At 44.4% G+C, this 19,920-nt stretch overlaps 1 protein-coding gene across 2 annotated transcripts in view; it reads left to right on the plus strand.

Annotated features, from left to right (window-relative positions):
- Positions 1 to 3,072: 3,072 nt before the first annotated feature.
- The window catches only part of LOC125311185 (E3 ubiquitin-protein ligase TRIM35-like), a 49,670-nt gene continuing 32,822 nt past the window's right edge, over positions 3,073 to 19,920 (plus strand). Inside the window, exon 1 of one of the 2 annotated variants that reach the window (XM_048268998.1) lies at positions 3,073 to 3,126. In XM_048268998.1, coding sequence (XP_048124955.1) covers positions 3,106 to 3,126 — 21 coding nt within the window. In that variant the 5' untranslated portion in view covers positions 3,073 to 3,105. Of the gene's footprint in view, positions 3,250 to 19,920 lie in introns of both variants that reach the window. The other variant, XM_048268997.1, reaches the window with a different exon arrangement.

Here is a 19,920-nt window from a genome sequence, read left to right on the forward strand (position 1 = left end):
CCTACATTTTACTATGCATGTTTGTCGAGATCTCGGACAGGTTATGTTCTCAGGAAGATACAGTAGCTAACTGAAGCTGAGTAACACGATAGTTTGGTTGCTAAGCTGTAATATAACCCATACCCATATAACACATAAGTTTTTGACGTCAGAAGTGGAAACAACTTAACGTTATCAATTCAAATGATATCTAGTCGATATGTTGAAAACCGTGTTGTCTAGATACAATGGATTTATTTGCACGTTCTTATTTTAGAACATTACAAGAACGGCAGCATGCCAAACAGATGCTCTAAGTGTGGCATCTTGCGGAGCTTAGAATATTAGCAAATGCTTTTGCTGTGAGTTAACAGCTTGGTGTGTGCATGCAAAAGTGACTTTCACTTGTGTTACAACATTTCTGTTTGGTTTAGGTTTTATCTAGCAGCCATGCACTTCAATGACAAAACAAAAGAGTCCCCACAACAGAAGACAGCCAAGGAGAAACTATGTACAGACTTGCCAAACAATTTGTAAGTTTAATAAAATATATGTTTTTATTACAAACAACAAATCAAAATGTGCAACAGTATATAGGCACTAAAAAGAACTTATCGATTCACACACAACAGGCCGTCTTAGACCCGATGCTACTGGTGTCAATCATCAGTACTGTAAACAAAGCACAATGTTCAGGGCCATACAATTTGTTTATTGTACAGTATACAGCCTACAATGCACTGTATTACAGTATCCAATATAAGTCCTTTTTTTGTCCTCTTCGAGATCATCAAAGACCCTCTTCCTTATTTGGATGCCGTCCAGCGGATTCCTGTGCCCCAGGACTTGTGTGCTCAGCTAGACAGACCTTCCATGGAGGATGCTGTTGCTGAACATGTGTCCGCGTGGTTCAGTCGAAAAGGGTCTGAATCCAGCGTGCTGCCCTGAAGTATCCGGAAGTTCCCTCCATATCGTAGCACCACACACAAGGGGATCATGACCGCGGGCCAGCTTCTTCTAAGGAAACCCCAGCTCTTGCTCACAAAAGACCTGTAGGCCAAGTCACTTCATTGCCTGCAACGAGAACAGGGTGGAAAAGCAAATTAATTTTTTTACTATATATTTTTTTTTTTATATTTTACATCAAAGTATCACTGGACGATTGTTGAAAAAAAAAAATAAAGTTTATCATTTTGTGGTGTTGATCAAACTGTGTTTTTGCAATATGCTGAACCAATAACGAATGTGTATTGGTTAAAAATATTTTATTTATATTCTGTAACTGCTAACACTTGTATCAGATTGTCCTCACCTTTCCATTCCTCTGATTCTCAAACGGCCATGGTCAGCTCAGTAAATATTAATTGCATTTTGCAAAGAATATAGAGGCACAACGGATTGAGGCCATGATGGGTCATTCAGGTCAGCTCCTCAGGAACCTGGGTCATTCTTTTAATAACCTGTAAAAACAAACATAATTTCCCTGCTGTTATTTCGTAATTTTGAATGAGCAGGTAGCACAAAGTAGCAAATGTCTCCAGTTTTAGTTACCAGAGTTGTAAGATCACATATTAGGCTACTACAGGGAAAGGAGGTAATAATCTCAGTCAGATGTCAGCAGGATAGTTACAAGATTACATTACACTGACTGTACCTACTGTATTTTAAGTAGCCTACTATGTAAATTTCCCCTTGGGGATAAATAAGTGTTTTTGAATTGACACAAATTGGCCTAGTAATATTTTCGTTGCCCTCGTTTCACTTCAGCCTTAGGCTACAAACTGCACAGAGCTCCTGCCCAGCTAACTGGACGTCCCGTTGTAAGATCATACATTACTACATGGAAAGACTCATAAAAATCTCGATAATCAGATGACTTAATCAGCAGGATAGTAGTTACACGAGTACATTAGACCTACTGACAAAACGTAATATTTTCATTGACGCGAGCAGTAGGCTACTCGTTTCACTTCAGCAATAGCGTTATAGCCTCACGAACTGCACAGAGCTCCTGCCCAGCTAACTGGGCGTCCTGTTGTAAGATATCGCATATTACCACTACAATAATGTATGTAACTCCTACTCAGATGACCTATTCACCAGGAGAATATACTTACTGACTAAAACGAGTACTTTCCTTGCAAGCAGCACTCCTTTCACTACAGCATAGCCTGAACTGCCCACGACGGGCTACAAACTTTTCAGCTAGTTTCTAACTGGACATCTTGACAAAAATTGCACAAGGGTACAAGTTGTAAAACATTTGTTTGTGTGCAAATTAATAACTTCTGTTGCTTACAATGCTAAAAGCAGACCCTAATACAATGTTTAGCTTAGTCTCTGACACTAACATCGCGAGTATTACAGCTAGCTAACTGGGCTACGAGTGGCAAACTCAAGTAAATGACAAAACTTACCACTCTGAAGTAGTCATTTCCAATCTATTGGCGACTGGTTGCTCCTCTATTTCAGATTCTTCCTTTGATTCAGGCTCAAATATGCTGTTCAACACCTATGTCTCCATAGTATTTCCACCTTGGCTGTTCCAGTGAGTGCTGTCGGCCATGTTTTAGTCTGAAGCTTAAACTCGTTGTAAAACCAACCAATCAACCGCGCCAGGTCATCTAAATATTCATGAGCATACCATAAAATGAAGAAAACCTCTCGTTTCAATCTAGGGCTTTTAACCAGGCTTGCATTAGGGCGCACAGAACAGCACATATACCATTTTCAGCCCAACCAATGTTACACACCCTATTCAGAGACCTTAAGGACCAGCACAAAATACCCTATATCATCATTCTATCACCCCTTTAAATAAAGCTGTCTATCACCTCTAATTGGTAGATACCAATATGCCAGGGTAATTTCCTCTATACAATGCTACATCATACATTATACATAGATCACAATCATACATGGAGCATAATTTAACATAATTTCCATATTATACAATAATAACATTCTAATGCATGTGTAATTAAATAATAATTGCACTACTGTACAGATAATCACTTTATATTGCAACAATAGTTTCCCCCACTCAAAACAGCACTTTCCCCTGTCCCAAACAGGGAATAAAATAGCCATTGCCCTGGGGATCGTGTTCCTTGAGGAAACTAAGTGATGCAGGACCAGGAAGTGAAAGTAAGCGCTATCAGTATATTGTTAATGTTTGTGTGCACAATGTATGGACTAACGGAATGCAATGGGTTATGGAGCAGAATCGACGGGTACCACGTCGTTCGCTATGATGTTTGCAGATGTTGGGTGAGTAACGGAAAGATGTATAAATAACGATCGCGCATGAATGAATTGCGTCGCGGTTGCCGGCACCGCGTGTAATTACAAACATTTGAAACTAAGTGCGTGTGTGCGAGTAAGCGTGTTTAATCGTGTAGGAGAAGGTGTAATGGTCACCCATTAAAATGATGTGTTTTATTTTGAGCATGTACTCATATGGTTTTGAATGTTACTGCTGGTATAATAGTAATTATGTGAGTCATGAACATTAGATAGGCTACCAGAAATTAAGTTAACACACGGGTATAGGACTGATTTTCACTCTGATAATGAGGAACTCCCATCAATTGGCCTGTCAATCAATGGGAGGCGTTCGTGGGACAGGCTCAAAGTTTTCTTAGGTTCTGGTATCACGTTAGGTAGGGGCAGCGCGAACAGGCCTATGTGTTTGACTTGTTGGACTACGTGAGTGTGGAGTATCGTCGCACGGTCTCGGATTACCCTTTTTTGTTCTAAAGGACATTGTTGGATGCTTTGCCTTTTTTTCTATATGGGGATTACTCATCTGGACGGACGTTTGCCAACAAGGACAGGCTGGTGAGACGCGGGGTTTTTAAAACCGGACCGCCGTGTCCTTCCTTATTTTTTTGCGTTCGCGGAGAGGCTGCCACTTCATAAAAGGACATTGTTTGGTTTTCTCGGACATTTAGTTATTCCACGGTCTTGACCTATTGAACAATATACCTGACAAATTGTTTTGTGGGTATTTTGGGGTTGCTGGCGCGATGCGCGCACTTTGTTTTGTTTATGAGTGAATGAATGGAGCTGGCCTATACTGTAGATTCCCGCCGGTACAATAATTCTATAAAGCACGGAGGTTTAACGTTTGTGTCCTTGTGTTATTCAACCGTGTTTGGTAAAACATCCTGGGGTTATTGCTAGGACGATCCATGTTTGTATTTTTTGGTTATTTAACGCATGTCCACTACTTTGATTGCCAGCAAGTGTAATGGAATAGTCACCTGCACCTTTTGATGCGTATTGTAGCCCTCGCTTTCGAAAGCATTAGAGAGCGTTTGTTACATAGTGGTGGCCCGTACGGGGACTATTAAGACTTTTATTTTGTTTTTCCATGCAACGTTTTCATAGGCATATGAAAAGTGTACATGTTTGTTAAGAATTTACTATACAATATTTGTTGTTTGTAGTTAAACACTGCAATACACTACACATACCATTGTCTGCTAAACATTAACATACACAACATACAACATAACATTCAACATGTTTAGTGAGCATCAGGTAGTTACAGATGTACTTGAAGAAGGTGATTTGTTATCACCTATAGGAAGTCACAATCATGGCCAGCTTCAAAATGTCCATCCACACCGCCATGTGACTGTCAGAGCTGACCGCAGTGGCGTCAGTGAGATAAGCAGTCTTTTGGACGGTCTGTACTTGAATTAGCCTGAGCCTGATGAGGAACAACAGGGTGTTTTGAATGAAGTAAACGCTATTGAAGAACAATTGGAAAGCTTTAAAAGTCGTATGGATGCTCTGGAGGAACAACAGAAACAATCTATTGATAGTGCCTTGAGTCGTGAAGAAGGGATGAGAGCTTCAATTGATACCCTTGCAGAGGAATTTAAAGGATATGTAGACACTAGAATAAAAAAGCTGGATGAAGCTATAGTGGCTTGTTTACAACGGCGGGACCAAATGTGGCATGAGCAGATTACGAAAATTATAAATAAATCACGGTTGTCCTGGCAACCCACGTCTTTCTCCACGCCTTTCACAGTGGGTGATGCCGATGGCACAAACTTAGGCCTTCAGCCTGTCCACAGTAAACCGCCCATCCACCTTGAGTTTCCCCAGTTTGGCACGCCAGGAAAATCCAGCTCAGTGGATGCCACAGAGTTCGTAGAGCAATGTGAAAACTTTTTGTCTCTGAGACCATTGAGTGACATTGAACTTATTGGCGCTTAACACTGTCCTGAAAGGCTCGCACATAGTTGGTGGGTCGCTACTCGTTCAAACATTACAAACTGGGCTGAATTCAAGGAAGCATTCCTGGTAGCATTTCTGTCTTCTGATTATCAATCAGAAATTGAAGAGCAGTTACGGACCATGGTGCAAACCCCATCACAGTGCCTGAGAGATTTCTCATATGATTATCGGGCCTTGTGTCTTAAGTTGCGCTCTGATATGCCGGAAGAGGAAATTGTGCGGCGTATTTTGAATGCTTGTAACCCACGACTAGCCAGTGGATTACGAGGCATTGTTCGGACAGTGGAACAACTTGTAAAGGTTGGGTCTTTAATAGAGAGGGACTGGAGTAACACAAAAGAATATTGGACACGTGTGCAGCAGGCCAGCCCGCCGGACAAAAAATTCCAAAAAACTGCAAAAAAGGGGCCTGAAAAGAGCAGGGATGCAGATCTAGCTGTGGTTCAAGGCATGCCCGATCTCCTGGTGGTTCCTGTGGAGGTTAGAGGCATTGTAGGAGATGCTGTTGTAGACACAGGATGCACCTTCACACTTATGAGAAGAAGCCTGTGGGAAAAGATAAAAAGAAAGATGAGCCATTAAGCACGGTTTAGGTCAGAAGTTTGTTATGGCTAATGGACAGGAGAGTACTGCTATTGGGAGAACAACATTGCTCTTTCGGCTGCATGACTTACAACTTTCTGCCGCTGTATTTGTCCTGGATGATAAGCACCTGTATATGCCACTGTTGCTGGGTTTGGACTTCTTATGTGCCAGTCAGATGGTTTTGAAGCCGCGATATGGGAAAGTTCAGTTTGCCCGGCCAAGAACATAAGTTCACACGGAAGTCCCGGACGCTCTTCAATGGGGCCAAGATGGGCCAGGAGTCCACTTTATCTTGCTGTCACGGAGGCCACAGACACTAACTCAAACATCACCCCACTGCTGGAAATGCAGCCAGAAGTAGTGAGACCATTGCTGCAGAAATGGTCTTCAGTCTGGACAGAGACCAAAGGTGTCACTAATGTCCTCAAGCATCAGATCTTAACTTTGGATGAGGTGCCAGTGAGACAAAGGGCGATAGGGTGTCACCTCAAAAGCAGTGCATCATAGCGGAACACATTCAGAAGATGTTGAAGGAGGGTGTCATCGAGCCGCCCTCGTCCAGCTTGGGCCTCCCCAACAGTCCTGGTACCCAAAAAGACGGCTCTTATAGATTCTGTGTCGACTTTACGCAAAGTTAAATGCCAAAACCCACCATGATGATTATCCGATGCCTCTTGTTCATGAAATCCTAGAATCCATGCAGGGTGCAAGTGTCTTTAGTTCATTGGACTTGCCGGCGCCGGATACTGGCAGGTAGAGATGGATGAAGACCGCAAGCGAAGACCGCGGTGATAACACACATGGGCCTGTATCATTTCAAAGTCATGCTATTTGGTTTGTGTAACGCCGGCGCCACCTTACAGCGACTCATGGAACATGTCTTAGGAGAGCTAAGAGGAACAATTTGCTTTGTTTATATCGATGACATAGTCGTCTTTTCAAGGTCCCTAGAACAGCACCTTAGTGACCTGGAGGCAGTGTTCCAAAAGCTCCACCAAGCTCATCTCACTCTCAATATCAAGAAGTGCCACCTGTTGCAGACCCAGTTAAAATTTCTGGGACATGTTGTGTCAGGCAAGGGAGTTGAGGTAGATTCCTCTAAAGTGGAAGCTATTAGAAATTACCCAGCACCAACCGACTTGAAGTCGTTGCAAAGATTCCTGGGGCTTGTGGGCTGGTATCATAAATTCATCCCGAATCTGGCTGATGTGTCTGCTCCGATGAACCAGCTGAAAAAGAAAGCGGTTGCTTGGAACTGGACCGCAGACTGCCAAGCAGCATTTGAGCAACTTAAGCTGGCTTTGCAGGCTCCGCCTGTCCTGGCACATCCCCACATCCGTCACCCATTTCAGGTGCACACTGACGCAAGTGATGTGGGGTTGGGTGCCATTCTCACCCAGAATGTTGCTGGTGAAGAAAGGGCAATTGCATATGCGTCTAGGGCGCTAAAGGATGCAGAAGTGAGGTACTCCACAGCAGAAAAAGAATGTCTGGCTGTAGTGTGGGCAGTGGAGAAGTGGAGGCATTATTTAGAGGGGAGCACTTTTGATGTCTTCACTGATCACAGTGCTCTTTCTTGGGTTTTTAACTGCCCAAAAACCTCATCCAGGCTTACACGGTGGACCTTGAGATTGCAGCCTTTTTCATTCCGTGTCCATTACAAGAAAGGGTGTTGCAACGTTGTCCCCGACGCCCTGTCCCGCTCACCTGCAGGGGACATGTGCATTGCTGTAGCCAAGACACACTGGGCTGAACTGCCAACAACTCTACAGGAGATTGAAGAAGCACAGCAGACAGATCCTGTCTGTGAAGAGCTGAGGCAAGAAGAACCAAGAACAAGCCCAGGCCGAGTCCACTATCAAGACCAGCAGGGAGTTCTGTATTGTGGAGTGCCATCCAAATACACTGGATTTAACTACCAGCTGGTGGTCCCGAGCAAGATGGTGCCAGAGTTCCTTGCTTACTTTCATAACAGTCCTATCGGAGGCCATCTTGGAAGGATGAAGACCCTCCTCAGGATCTTGGAGGTGGCCTGGTGGCCATCTATACGAAAAGATGTGTGGGATCATGTCCGCTCGTGTCAGAAATGCCAGCAGTATAAAGCAACAAACGAAAGACCTGCTGGCCAATTACAACAGACGAACGTCCAGACTCCTGGTGAGATGATTGGAGTAGATTTCATGGGTCCATTCCCACTCAGTAAGGCCCGGAACACAATGCTCATGGTTGTCGTGGGGATTATTACACCAAGTGGGTGGAGTTGTTCCCAATGAAAGATCACGAAGACTCCACGGGTCTGTAAAATCCTGAAGGATGAAGTCTTCACTAGGTGGGGAGTGCCTGCCTACATGGTATCGGATCGTGGACCCCAGTTCACCAGTCAAGTCATGTCCTCTCTGTGTGAGTCATGGGGGGTTATGCAAAAGCTGTCAACAGCATACCACCCTCAGACGAACATGACTGAAAGGGTGAATAGAACCATGAAAACCATGATGGCATCTTTTGTGGAGCAGCACCATCAAAACTGGGACAGGTGGCTCCCAGAATTCCGCCTGGCCATTAACAGCGCCACACATGAGACAACTGGGGTGACACCAGCCTTGTTGGCGCTAGGGCGTAGCATTAAGGGGCCATTTGAGCGTCTCATCTCCAAAACACCAACACCTACCTCACCTGCATACACAACACTTCACAGACAGCAAAACATTCATCAAGAGGTTCAGCGACATGTAGGTTTAGCCAAAACCAGACAAGCCAGATACTACAATGCACGCCATAGGGATGTACACTTTATGGTCGGTGATCTGGTCTGGCTTAGGGCGCACCCACTGTCGAAAGCAGCTGTCAAATTTTCCGCCAAACTTGCACCCCGTTGGTCGGGACCTGCTAAGGTAGAAAAAAGATTAGGTCCAGCAAACTACCGTGTGCGCTGGGTGTCGGATAATGCAAAAGTAGACACAGTCAATGTGGTGGACATGAAACCCTTTTTTGGTCCAGAAATGCCGGCTGTGTGGGGGGGGGGGGGAATGTAACGTTCACCCATTAAAATGATGTGTTTTATTTTGAGCATGTACTCATATGGTTTTGAATGTTACTGCTGGTATAATAGTAATTATGTGAGTCATGAACATTAGATAGGCTACCAGAAATTAAGTAAACACACGGGTATAGGACTGATTTTCACTCTGATAATGAGGAACTCCCATCAATTGGCCTGTCAATCAATGGGAGGCGTTAAATGGGACAGGCTCAAAAGTTTTCTTAGGTTCTGGTATCACGTTAGGTAGGGCAGCCTTGAACAGGCCTATGTGTTTGACTTGTTGGACTACGTGAGTGTGGAGTATCGTCGCGACGGTCTCGGATTACCCTTTTTTTTCTAAAGGACATTGTTGGATGCTTTGCCTTTTTTTATATGGGGATTACTCATCTGGACGGACGTTTGCCAACAAGGACAGGCTGGTGAGACGCGGGGTTTTTAAAACCGGACCGCCGTGTCCTTCCTTATTTTTTTGCGTTCGCGGAGAGGCTGCCACTTCATAAAAGGACATTGTTTGGTTTTCTCGGACATTTAGTTATTCCACGGTCTTGACCTATTGAACAATATACCTGACAAATTGTTTTGTGGGTATTTTTGGGGTTTTTTGGGGTTGCTGGTCGATCGCGCGCACTTTGTTTTGTTTATGAGTGAATGAATGGAGCTGGCCTATACTGTAGATTCCCGCCGGTACAATAATTCTATAAAGCACGGAGGTTTAACGTTTGTGTCCTTGTGTTATTCAACCGTGTTTGGTAAAACATCCTGGGGTTATTGCTAGGACGATCCATGTTTGTATTTTTTGGTTATTTAACGCATGTCCACTACTTTGATTGCCAGCAAGTGTAATGGAATAGTCACCTGCACCTTTTGATGCGTATTGTAGCCCTCGCTTCCGAAAGCATTAGAGAGCGCGTTTGTTACATAGTGGTGGCCCGTACGGGGACTATTAAGACTTTTATTTTGTTTTTCCATGCAACGTTTTCATAGGCATATGAAAAGTGTACATGTTTGTTAAGAATTTACTATACAATATTTGTTGTTTGTAGTTAAACACTGCAATACACTACACATACCATTGTCTGCTAAACATTAACATACACAACATACAACATAACATTCAACATGTTTAGTGAGCATCAGGTAGTTACAGATGTACTTGAAGAAGGTGATTTGTTATCACCTATAGGAAGTCACAATCATGGCCAGCTTCAAAATGTCCATCCACACCGCCATGTGACTGTCAGAGCTGACCGCAGTGGCGTCAGTGAGATAAGCAGTCTTTTGGGCCGGTCTGTACTTGAATTAGCCTGAGCCTGATGAGGAACAACAGGGTGTTTTGAATGAAGTAAACGCTATTGAAGAACAATTGGAAAGCTTTAAAAGTCGTATGGATGCTCTGGAGGAACAACAGAAACAATCTATTGATAGTGCCTTGAGTCGTGAAGAAGGGATGAGAGCTTCAATTGATACCCTTGCAGAGGAATTTAAAGGATATGTAGACACTAGAATAAAAAAGCTGGATGAAGCTATAGTGGCTTGTTTACAACGGCGGGACCAAATGTGGCATGAGCAGATTACGAAAATTATAAATAAATCACGGTTGTCCTGGCAACCCACGTCTTTCTCCACGCCTTTCACAGTGGGTGATGCCGATGGCACAAACTTAGGCCTTCAGCCTGTCCACAGTAAACCGCCCATCCACCTTGAGTTTCCCCAGTTTGGCACGCCAGGAAAATCCAGCTCAGTGGATGCCACAGAGTTCGTAGAGCAATGTGAAAACTTTTTGTCTCTGAGACCATTGAGTGACATTGAACTTATTGGCGCACTTAACACTGTCCTGAAAGGCTCCGCACATAGTTGGTGGGTCGCTACTCGTTCAAACATTACAAACTGGGCTGAATTCAAGGAAGCATTCCTGGTAGCATTTCTGTCTTCTGATTATCAATCAGAAATTGAAGAGCAGTTACGGACCATGGTGCAAACCCCATCACAGTGCCTGAGAGATTTCTCATATGATTATCGGGCCTTGTGTCTTAAGTTGCGCTCTGATATGCCGGAAGAGGAAATTGTGCGGCGTATTTTGAATGCTTGTAACCCACGACTAGCCAGTGGATTACGAGGCATTGTTCGGACAGTGGAACAACTTGTAAAGGTTGGGTCTTTAATAGAGAGGGACTGGAGTAACACAAAAGAATATTGGACACGTGTGCAGCAGGCCAGCCCGCCGGACAAAAAATTCCAAAAAACTGCAAAAAAGGGGCCTGAAAAGAGCAGGGATGCAGATCTAGCTGTGGTTCAAGGCATGCCCGATCTCCTGGTGGTTCCTGTGGAGGTTAGAGGCATTGTAGGAGATGCTGTTGTAGACACAGGATGCACCTTCACACTTATGAGAAGAAGCCTGTGGGAAAAGATAAAAAAGAAAGATGAGCCATTAAGCACCGGTTTAGGTCAGAAGTTTGTTATGGCTAATGGACAGGAGAGTACTGCTATTGGGAGAACAACATTGCTCTTTCGGCTGCATGACTTACAACTTTCTGCCGCTGTATTTGTCCTGGATGATAAGCACCTGTATATGCCACTGTTGCTGGGTTTGGACTTCTTATGTGCCAGTCAGATGGTTTTGAAGCCGCATATGGGAAAGTTCAGTTTGCCCGGCGGCCAAGAACATAAGTTCACACGGAAGTCCCGGGACGCTCTTCAATGGGGCCAAGATGGGCCAGGAGTCCACTTTTATCTTGCTGTCACGGAGGCCACAGACACTAACTCAAACATCACCCCACTGCTGGAAATGCAGCCAGAAGTAGTGAGACCATTGCTGCAGAAATGGTCTTCAGTCTGGACAGAGACCAAAGGTGTCACTAATGTCCTCAAGCATCAGATCTTAACTTTGGATGAGGTGCCAGTGAGACAAAGGGCGTATAGGGTGTCACCTCAAAAGCAGTGCATCATAGCGGAACACATTCAGAAGATGTTGAAGGAGGGTGTCATCGAGCCGTCCTCGTCAGCTTGGGCCTCCCCAACAGTCCTGGTACCCAAAAAAGACGGCTCTTATAGATTCTGTGTCGACTTTCGCAAGTTAAATGCCAAAACCCACCATGATGCGTATCCGATGCCTCTTGTTCATGAAATCCTAGAATCCATGCAGGGTGCAAGTGTCTTTAGTTCATTGGACTTGCAAAGCGGATACTGGCAGGTAGAGATGGATGAAGACCGCAAGCGGAAGACCGCGGTGATAACACACATGGGCCTGTATCATTTCAAAGTCATGCTATTTGGTTTGTGTAACGCCGGCGCCACCTTACAGCGACTCATGGAACATGTCTTAGGAGAGCTAAGAGGAACAATTTGCTTTGTTTATATCGATGACATAGTCGTCTTTTCAAGGTCCCTAGAACAGCACCTTAGTGACCTGGAGGCAGTGTTCCAAAAGCTCCACCAAGCTCATCTCACTCTCAATATCAAGAAGTGCCACCTGTTGCAGACCCAGTTAAAATTTCTGGGACATGTTGTGTCAGGCAAGGGAGTTGAGGTAGATTCCTCTAAAGTGGAAGCTATTAGAAATTACCCAGCACCAACCGACTTGAAGTCGTTGCAAAGATTCCTGGGGCTTGTGGGCTGGTATCATAAATTCATCCCGAATCTGGCTGATGTGTCTGCTCGATGAACCAGCTGAAAAGAAAGCGGTTGCTTGGAACTGGACCGCAGACTGCCAAGCAGCATTTGAGCAACTTAAGCTGGCTTTGCAGGCTCCGCCTGTCTGGCACATCCCCACATCCGTCACCCATTTCAGGTGCACACTGGCCGCAAGTGATGTGGGGTTGGGTGCCATTCTCACCCAGAATGTTGCTGGTGAAGAAAGGGCAATTGCATATGCGTCTAGGGCGCTAAAGGATGCAGAAGTGAGGTACTCCACAGCAGAAAAAGAATGTCTGGCTGTAGTGTGGGCAGTGGAGAAGTGGAGGCATTATTTAGGGGGAGCACTTTTGATGTCTTCACTGATCACAGTGCTCTTTCTTGGGTTTTAACTGCCCAAAACCTCATCCAGGCTTACACGGTGGACCTTGAGATTGCAGCCTTTTTTCATTCCGTGTCCATTACAAGAAAGGGTGTTGCAACGTTGTCCCCGACGCCCTGTCCCGCTCACCTGCAGGGGACATGTGCATTGCTGTAGCCAAGACACACTGGGCTGAACTGCCAACAACTCTACAGGAGATTGAAGAAGCACAGCAGACAGATCCTGTCTGTGAAGAGCTGAGGCAAGAAGAACCAAGAACAAGCCCAGGCCGAGTCCACTATCAAGACCAGCAGGGAGTTCTGTATTGTGGAGTGCCATCCAAATACACTGGATTTAACTACCAGCTGGTGGTCCCGAGCAAGATGGTGCCAGAGTTCCTTGCTTACTTTCATAACAGTCCTATCGGAGGCCATCTTGGAAGGATGAAGACCCTCCTCAGGATCTTGGAGGTGGCCTGGTGGCCATCTATCTGAAAAAAGATGTGTGGGATCATGTCCGCTCGTGTCAGAAATGCCAGCAGTATAAAGCAACAAACGAAAGACCTGCTGGCCAATTACAACAGACGAACGTCCAGACTCCTGGTGAGATGATTGGAGTAGATTTCATGGGTCCATTCCCACTCAGTAAGGCCCGGAACACAATGCTCATGGTTGTCGTGTGGATTATTACACCAAGTGGGTGGAGTTGTTCCCAATGAAAGATCACGAAGACTCCATCGGTCTGTAAAATCCTGAAGGATGAAGTCTTCACTAGGTGGGGAGTGCCTGCCTACATGGTATCGGATCGTGGACCCCAGTTCACCAGTCAAGTCATGTCCTCTCTGTGTGAGTCATGGGGGGTTATGCAAAAGCTGTCAACAGCATACCACCCTCAGACGAACATGACTGAAAGGGTGAATAGAACCATGAAAACCATGATGGCATCTTTTGTGGAGCAGCACCATCAAAACTGGGACAGGTGGCTCCCAGAATTCCGCCTGGCCATTAACAGCGCCACACATGAGACAACTGGGGTGACACCAGCCTTGTTGGCTTAGGGCGTTAGCATTAAGGGGCCATTTGAGCGCCTCATCTCCAAAACACCAACACCTACCTCACCTGCATACACAACACTTCACAGACAGCAAAACATTCATCAAGAGGTTCAGCGACATGTAGGTTTAGCCAAAACCAGACAAGCCAGATACTACAATGCACGCCATAGGGATGTACACTTTATGGTCGGTGATCTGGTCTGGCTTAGGGCGCACCCACTGTCGAAAGCAGCTGTCAAATTTTCCGCCAAACTTGCACCCGTTGGTCGGGACCTGCTAAGGTAGAAAAAGATTAGGTCCAGTAAACTACCGTGTAATGCTGGGTGTCGGATAATGCAAAAGTAGACACAGTCAATGTGGTGGACATGAAACCCTTTTTTGGTCCAGAAATGCCGCTGGCTGGGGGGGGGGGGAATGTAATGTTCACCCATTAAAATGATGTGTTTTATTTTGAGCATGTACTCATATGGTTTTGAATGTTACTGCTGGTATAATAGTAATTATGTGAGTCATGAACATTAGATAGGCTACCAGAAATTAAGTAAACACACACGGTATAGGACTGATTTTCACTCTGATAATGAGGAACTCCCATCAATTGGCCTGTCAATCAATGGGAGGCGTTAGTGGGACAGGCTCAAAGTTTTCTTAGGTTCTGGTATCACGTTAGGTAGGGGCAGCTTAACAGGCCTATGTGTTTGACATGTTGGACTACGTTGAGTGTGGAGTATCGTCGCCGCGGTCTCGGATTACCCTTTTTTGTTCTAAAGGACATTGTTGGATGCTTTGCCTTTTTTCTATATGGGGATTACTCATCTGGACGGACGTTTGCCAACAAGGACAGGCTGGTGAGACGCGGGGTTTTAAAACCGGACCGCCCGTGTCCTTCCTTATTTTTTGCGTTCAGCGGAGAGGCTGCCACTTCATAAAAGGACATTGTTTGGTTTTCTCGGACATTTAGTTATTCCACGGTCTTGACCTATTGAACAATATACTTGACAAATTGTTTTGTGGGTTGTTTTGGGGTATTTTTGGGGTTGCTGGCGATCTTGGCATTTTGTTTTGTTTATGAGTGAATGAATGGAGCTGGCCTATACTGTAGATTCCCGCCCGGTACAATAATTCTATAAAACCGCGGAGGTTTAACGTTTGTGTCCTTGTGTTATTCAACCGTGTTTGGTAAAACATCCTGGGGTTATTGCTAGGACGATCCATGTTTGTATTTTTTGGTTATTTAACGCATGTCCACTACTTTGATTGCCAGCAAGTGTAATGGAATAGTCGCCCGCACCTTTTGATGCGTATTGTAGCCCTCGCTTTCGAAAGCATTAGAGAGCGTTTGTTACAAAGGTAGTCAATTTAAATGTCGCGGGGAATCGCAGGGCATGTCAGGCGAGTTGGGGAAAAGGAGGGGCTACCTTTTCACACACCACAATCATGCCAAAATCTCAGTGGTATAGAGAGATGCTATCTCCACGTGAGCAGCATCCACAGGGACTTCTGTGACATTCTTCAGGCAGATCTTGACACTTTGACATAAGCTTTAACTTCCAAACAAACTACTGTAGAATGTCTAATGTCAAACTGTCAAAGGCAACATGACATCAGTAGGTGTTCGTATCTCTGCAAATAATCATATTCCAACGCTGTCCTCTATCACAATACTTCTCTCAAATTCTCACCACCAGTGTCTCATCTCCTCTGTCTTTCTTTCTCACTGATGTCTCACTCTGGTGTGTGGAAGACGCAAGGCTCATCTCTCTTCATCCAGAGTTGGGGAGAGGGAGGCAGAGAAAGAAGAGAGAAATATAGGAGAACACATGGCGACAGGCATGAGAAAGATGAAAAGCAGATTTTTATAAACTTGAAACAAGAATGGAAGAGAAGGGTGTGATACGAGCAACACGGAGAGAGAGAAAGGGAGCAGGTCAGGACATGAACATGAGAACATGAAAAAAGATGAGGAAAACAAAGAGTGATGTATTTTCATTGTACAGTCAGTGAACCCTCCCTTCTCCCATGAAAGAAAAGGTTGTGATGTGGACTACTATCTTATCGTAACACCCCCAATTATCGCCACTTTTGTTCAGAAATTCTAAAACAACGATGTTTTTTAACACTTCAAAATAACATTTGCTAAATTAACCTTACATTTTTCGGTAGCCATAGGTGTGTAGATTTGAACAAAATCTGGTTTGGTTCCTAACGGGAGCATTTACTGCCCGAAATATCCGATTTAGTTGACCACGCTCGGAGCTATAGTGCTGGCCATAGACATAATATACATAGACGCCGCATCGACCGCTACTCCTTACTAGCGCTGACGAGATTTGGAGCCGCCATCTTGGACCGGTCATCCACTCCACTCAGTGTAATCTGTTTGGCCGGTGAGATGAGCTGTCAGCGCACTTAATTAATCATATCTCACTGAATACCGAACAGATTCTCGCGCGTTTTTTTTTGCTGCAAAGGTCATACATGTAGCTACGATACAGGACACATGATTTAGCGTAATTTAATATTCATAGTGGGTTTAACAGTAATATAATATTCTGATATATGATATAAAGTGACCTGCCGTCCGATATCAAAACTGGGAACATAATCCATGTTTGACAGCATAGACAAAACTAGTTTGATACAAGTTTAATGAGTTAAATATAGTTCACAGTTGACAGAAAAGTTCCATCAACAGCATTATTCACAGTCCACAGAAAGGTTCCATAAACATTTAGGTGAGATCAGTGCCATTCAGACATCTGAGGGGTATTCCAAGTAGGCCTATGTGGTTTAGTGACAAACTTGGGTAAATTGACTCAGAATAAGTTGTAAACCTCCCAGTAGAAAAGCTGTATGATACAGGAAACATGGTTGTGTGTATTTTAATATTCATAGTGGGCTTAACAGTAATAGAATATTCTGATATATATGATATATTATAAAGTGATGACATCCAATATAAAAACTGGGAACATAACTAATCCACGTTTGACAGCATAGACAAAAACTGGTTTGATACAAGTTTTAATGAGTTAAATTTACAGAAAAAATCCATTAACATTTTCAGTTCAGTGCCATCAAAAATAAAGTGATGAACAGACATTGGTGTGGCATAAAGGAAATGGAGTAACTGGGTTCAATATCAACAGCATTTGTTAGACAAGTTCCATAAATATTGTAAAGTGCAAGTTTGTAGGTTTGTTTCTGATCCTTAAAAAACAGACATTGGTTTGGCATAGTAAGTGTAACAGTTCATCAATTCAAGACAAAAAGGTGACTTGTCACTTGTACAGTGTCAATGGGTTCATCAACAGCATCTGTTATTTACAGTTCACAGAAAGGTTCCAGCCCCAATGAAGAGATTAAATAAAAAGGAATTAAGAAACATTTTAGAAACTGCTAAGATCAACCCGCTCATTGCAATCAGTAAAGAATCAGGGAGTGTCTTCACAGGCTCAGTGAGACAGAGTTACCGTCATGCAGTTGGTTCTATGATTTTCGACAACTGGTGCATGTCATTTTGTATGTTCCCACCTTGCTAAAATTGCTTGGGTACACTTTGGCTGAGAACAAAAAGTGCTTCAGACAGCAGGTGGGCAAATAAGATGGCATAGTAAACTGGGTAAACTCCATAAAAGAGGACTGAGTCAACCAGACGATGGGAAAATGGGACACAGAGTGGCGAATGCAGGTGATGAAGGTGGAGCTCATAAATCAAACAATCAGTCACAGTGTAGCAGATGCCCTGCAGTACTGCAATGAAGAGCTGCACCTTCCTCAGTTCCAGGGGTGTGAGGAGACCGTTCAGTTCATTCACAGTCTTCTTGAACAAGGCAGTTGTTCTGGAGAGATACAAAATAATAAATAAATGAATGAAAAGGAATTTGAGAGGCATCTTATTCTTGTTAGGGTAAATGACATGTGAATAATACAGTGTTGGGCAAGCTACTTTGAAATTTTAGTGAGCTAAACTATCAGTTACTCTGCCATGAATAAAACACTACACAAAACTACCACCCAGTCAAATGTATTAGTAGCCTAACACAAACACAGCAGTAGGCTAGTTCACTACATAGGAAGCTACTTTAAATTGTGCTAATTTCACATGACAAGAAAAGTGTAGCTTGTCTGGCTAAGCTACTTGATAAATAAAGAAGTTGAGCTATTGAAAAGTTACTTTATTCAGGAAATAGTGAGGCTACCACCAACACACTTAGGCTACAAGTAGCAGCTAGCGATTGCCCAATAGGCTAGTCTGTGCCACTTGTGTAAAATTCGCCGGCCAAATCTAGTATGATTTATTTCTACAATAGCCTTCTTGTGTCAGTTGTAATCTAAGTCAGTGTTATGGAATATGACTTATCAAGTCTCAGTTCATAGCCGGGTGAACACCGAGTAAACATAGCCTAGCTAGATGGCTACGATTTTCATACAGTAATATCAAAGATTGCTCCTTCTCAGCTCTCTGGTAATATTCTATTCACAAAATACAACCAATAGTACGGTTATGTTAAATCTTACTTGTGAAAAGTAAATCCCCGAGTATGGTCCGCCCGATTTGAGAAGGAACATGCTGCACAGTGCTGTCATCTTGTGTCTTCTGCTGCAACGCAACGAGGAGTATGACCGGTCCAAGATGGCGGCCGCATTTCTTGTTTCCACCAGCCAATGCGGCGTCTATGTATATTATGTCTATGGTGCTGGCCCGATGGGTCCCTCATTTCCACCGCCATTTGTTCCGGCCATATTTTCCGCTTATCGATAGTTCCGTTTTTTGGTTCCGTTTTTGGTTTAGGTATTAGTAGTGAGTATTTACAATATTTAGGTGGCTTGGGTGTTTCATTTCATCAGATGACACACACAATGGGATGATATGTTATTTATTTTTGGCAATAATAGATACATTAAATAGATAAATACATAGATTAAATAATAAATAATAATAAATCAGCTTTCTCTCTCATACACTCACACACATACACACGGATCAACATCAATTCAACATTCATTCTTCAGTCGGGACTCGTAACGGGCAGATATGACGCGGCACTGCTCACACACAAACTCCTCATCATCGTCGTCATCCCAGTGTGTGTGTGTGCGCGTGTAATTTCTTATACTTTTAATTGTAACATTTTACCTTTGTCTTCCTCCTTTGGTATTTTTTTTGCCCCTCCTGATTTCTTTTTTCTCTTCTGACCTGCAAGGGAAACTATTTTTATTTTTAGTCAATTAAACTCTATTTACCTTCTACCGGTGTTGGGGCCTTCCTGCAGCTGGGGTTTTCCCTGGAGGCCGTGGCAGGGTTGATGGTGGTCCCTAGGCCGATGGTACTGGCTCGCTCCCTCCTCTGACGGGCCCTCTGCTCCTTTGCCTCTCTGGTCTCTGCTAACTGCTGTTCTTTTTCCTGTATGAGTCTCTCATACTCCTCCCCAGTGATGACCCGGGCATCAGCAGTAACTTTCCTCCTAGTGGTTCTCTGAAAGGTGATCTGGGTCAGGACCTCCGCCAGGTCACGGGGGATCAACCCTGCTTCCACCAATGGGTGGTTCACCAGAGGGTTCTGAGAAGGGGTCAGGGAAAGTGGGGAGTCTGGTGGTTGGGAGGAGCCTATGGGTGGAGGGGGTGCAGAGGTCAAGGGTATGGGTGGAGGGGGTGCAGAGGTCGAGGGTATGGGTGGAGGGGGTGCAGGGGTCGAGGGTATGGGTGGAGGGGGTGCAGAGGTCGAGGGTATGGGTGGAGGGGGTGCAGAGGTCCCCACTGGGGAGGAGGAGGATGGTCCGGCGGTGGTGGTGGTGGCGTTGGTCGGGCTTCTGCTTCTACGACCAGAGGGCATGAGGCGGCAGGTTTTGAAGGCCGTCCTATCAAGAGGGAAGATGCCACACTCCTTAAACCCTCCCACCGCAACCCCTTTAGCCTTAGCCCGCTGGTATGGATAGCGGAAAACTTTAGCAAATTCTGTCCGATTTACTAAGTATGAATTTTTGAAATGGCAGAGATTGCCAGCCATCTTAGCAA

This window comes from Alosa alosa, chromosome 18 (assembly GCF_017589495.1).
Source record: "Alosa alosa isolate M-15738 ecotype Scorff River chromosome 18, AALO_Geno_1.1, whole genome shotgun sequence".
In the NCBI taxonomy this organism is placed as follows: Eukaryota; Metazoa; Chordata; class Actinopteri; order Clupeiformes; family Clupeidae; genus Alosa; species Alosa alosa.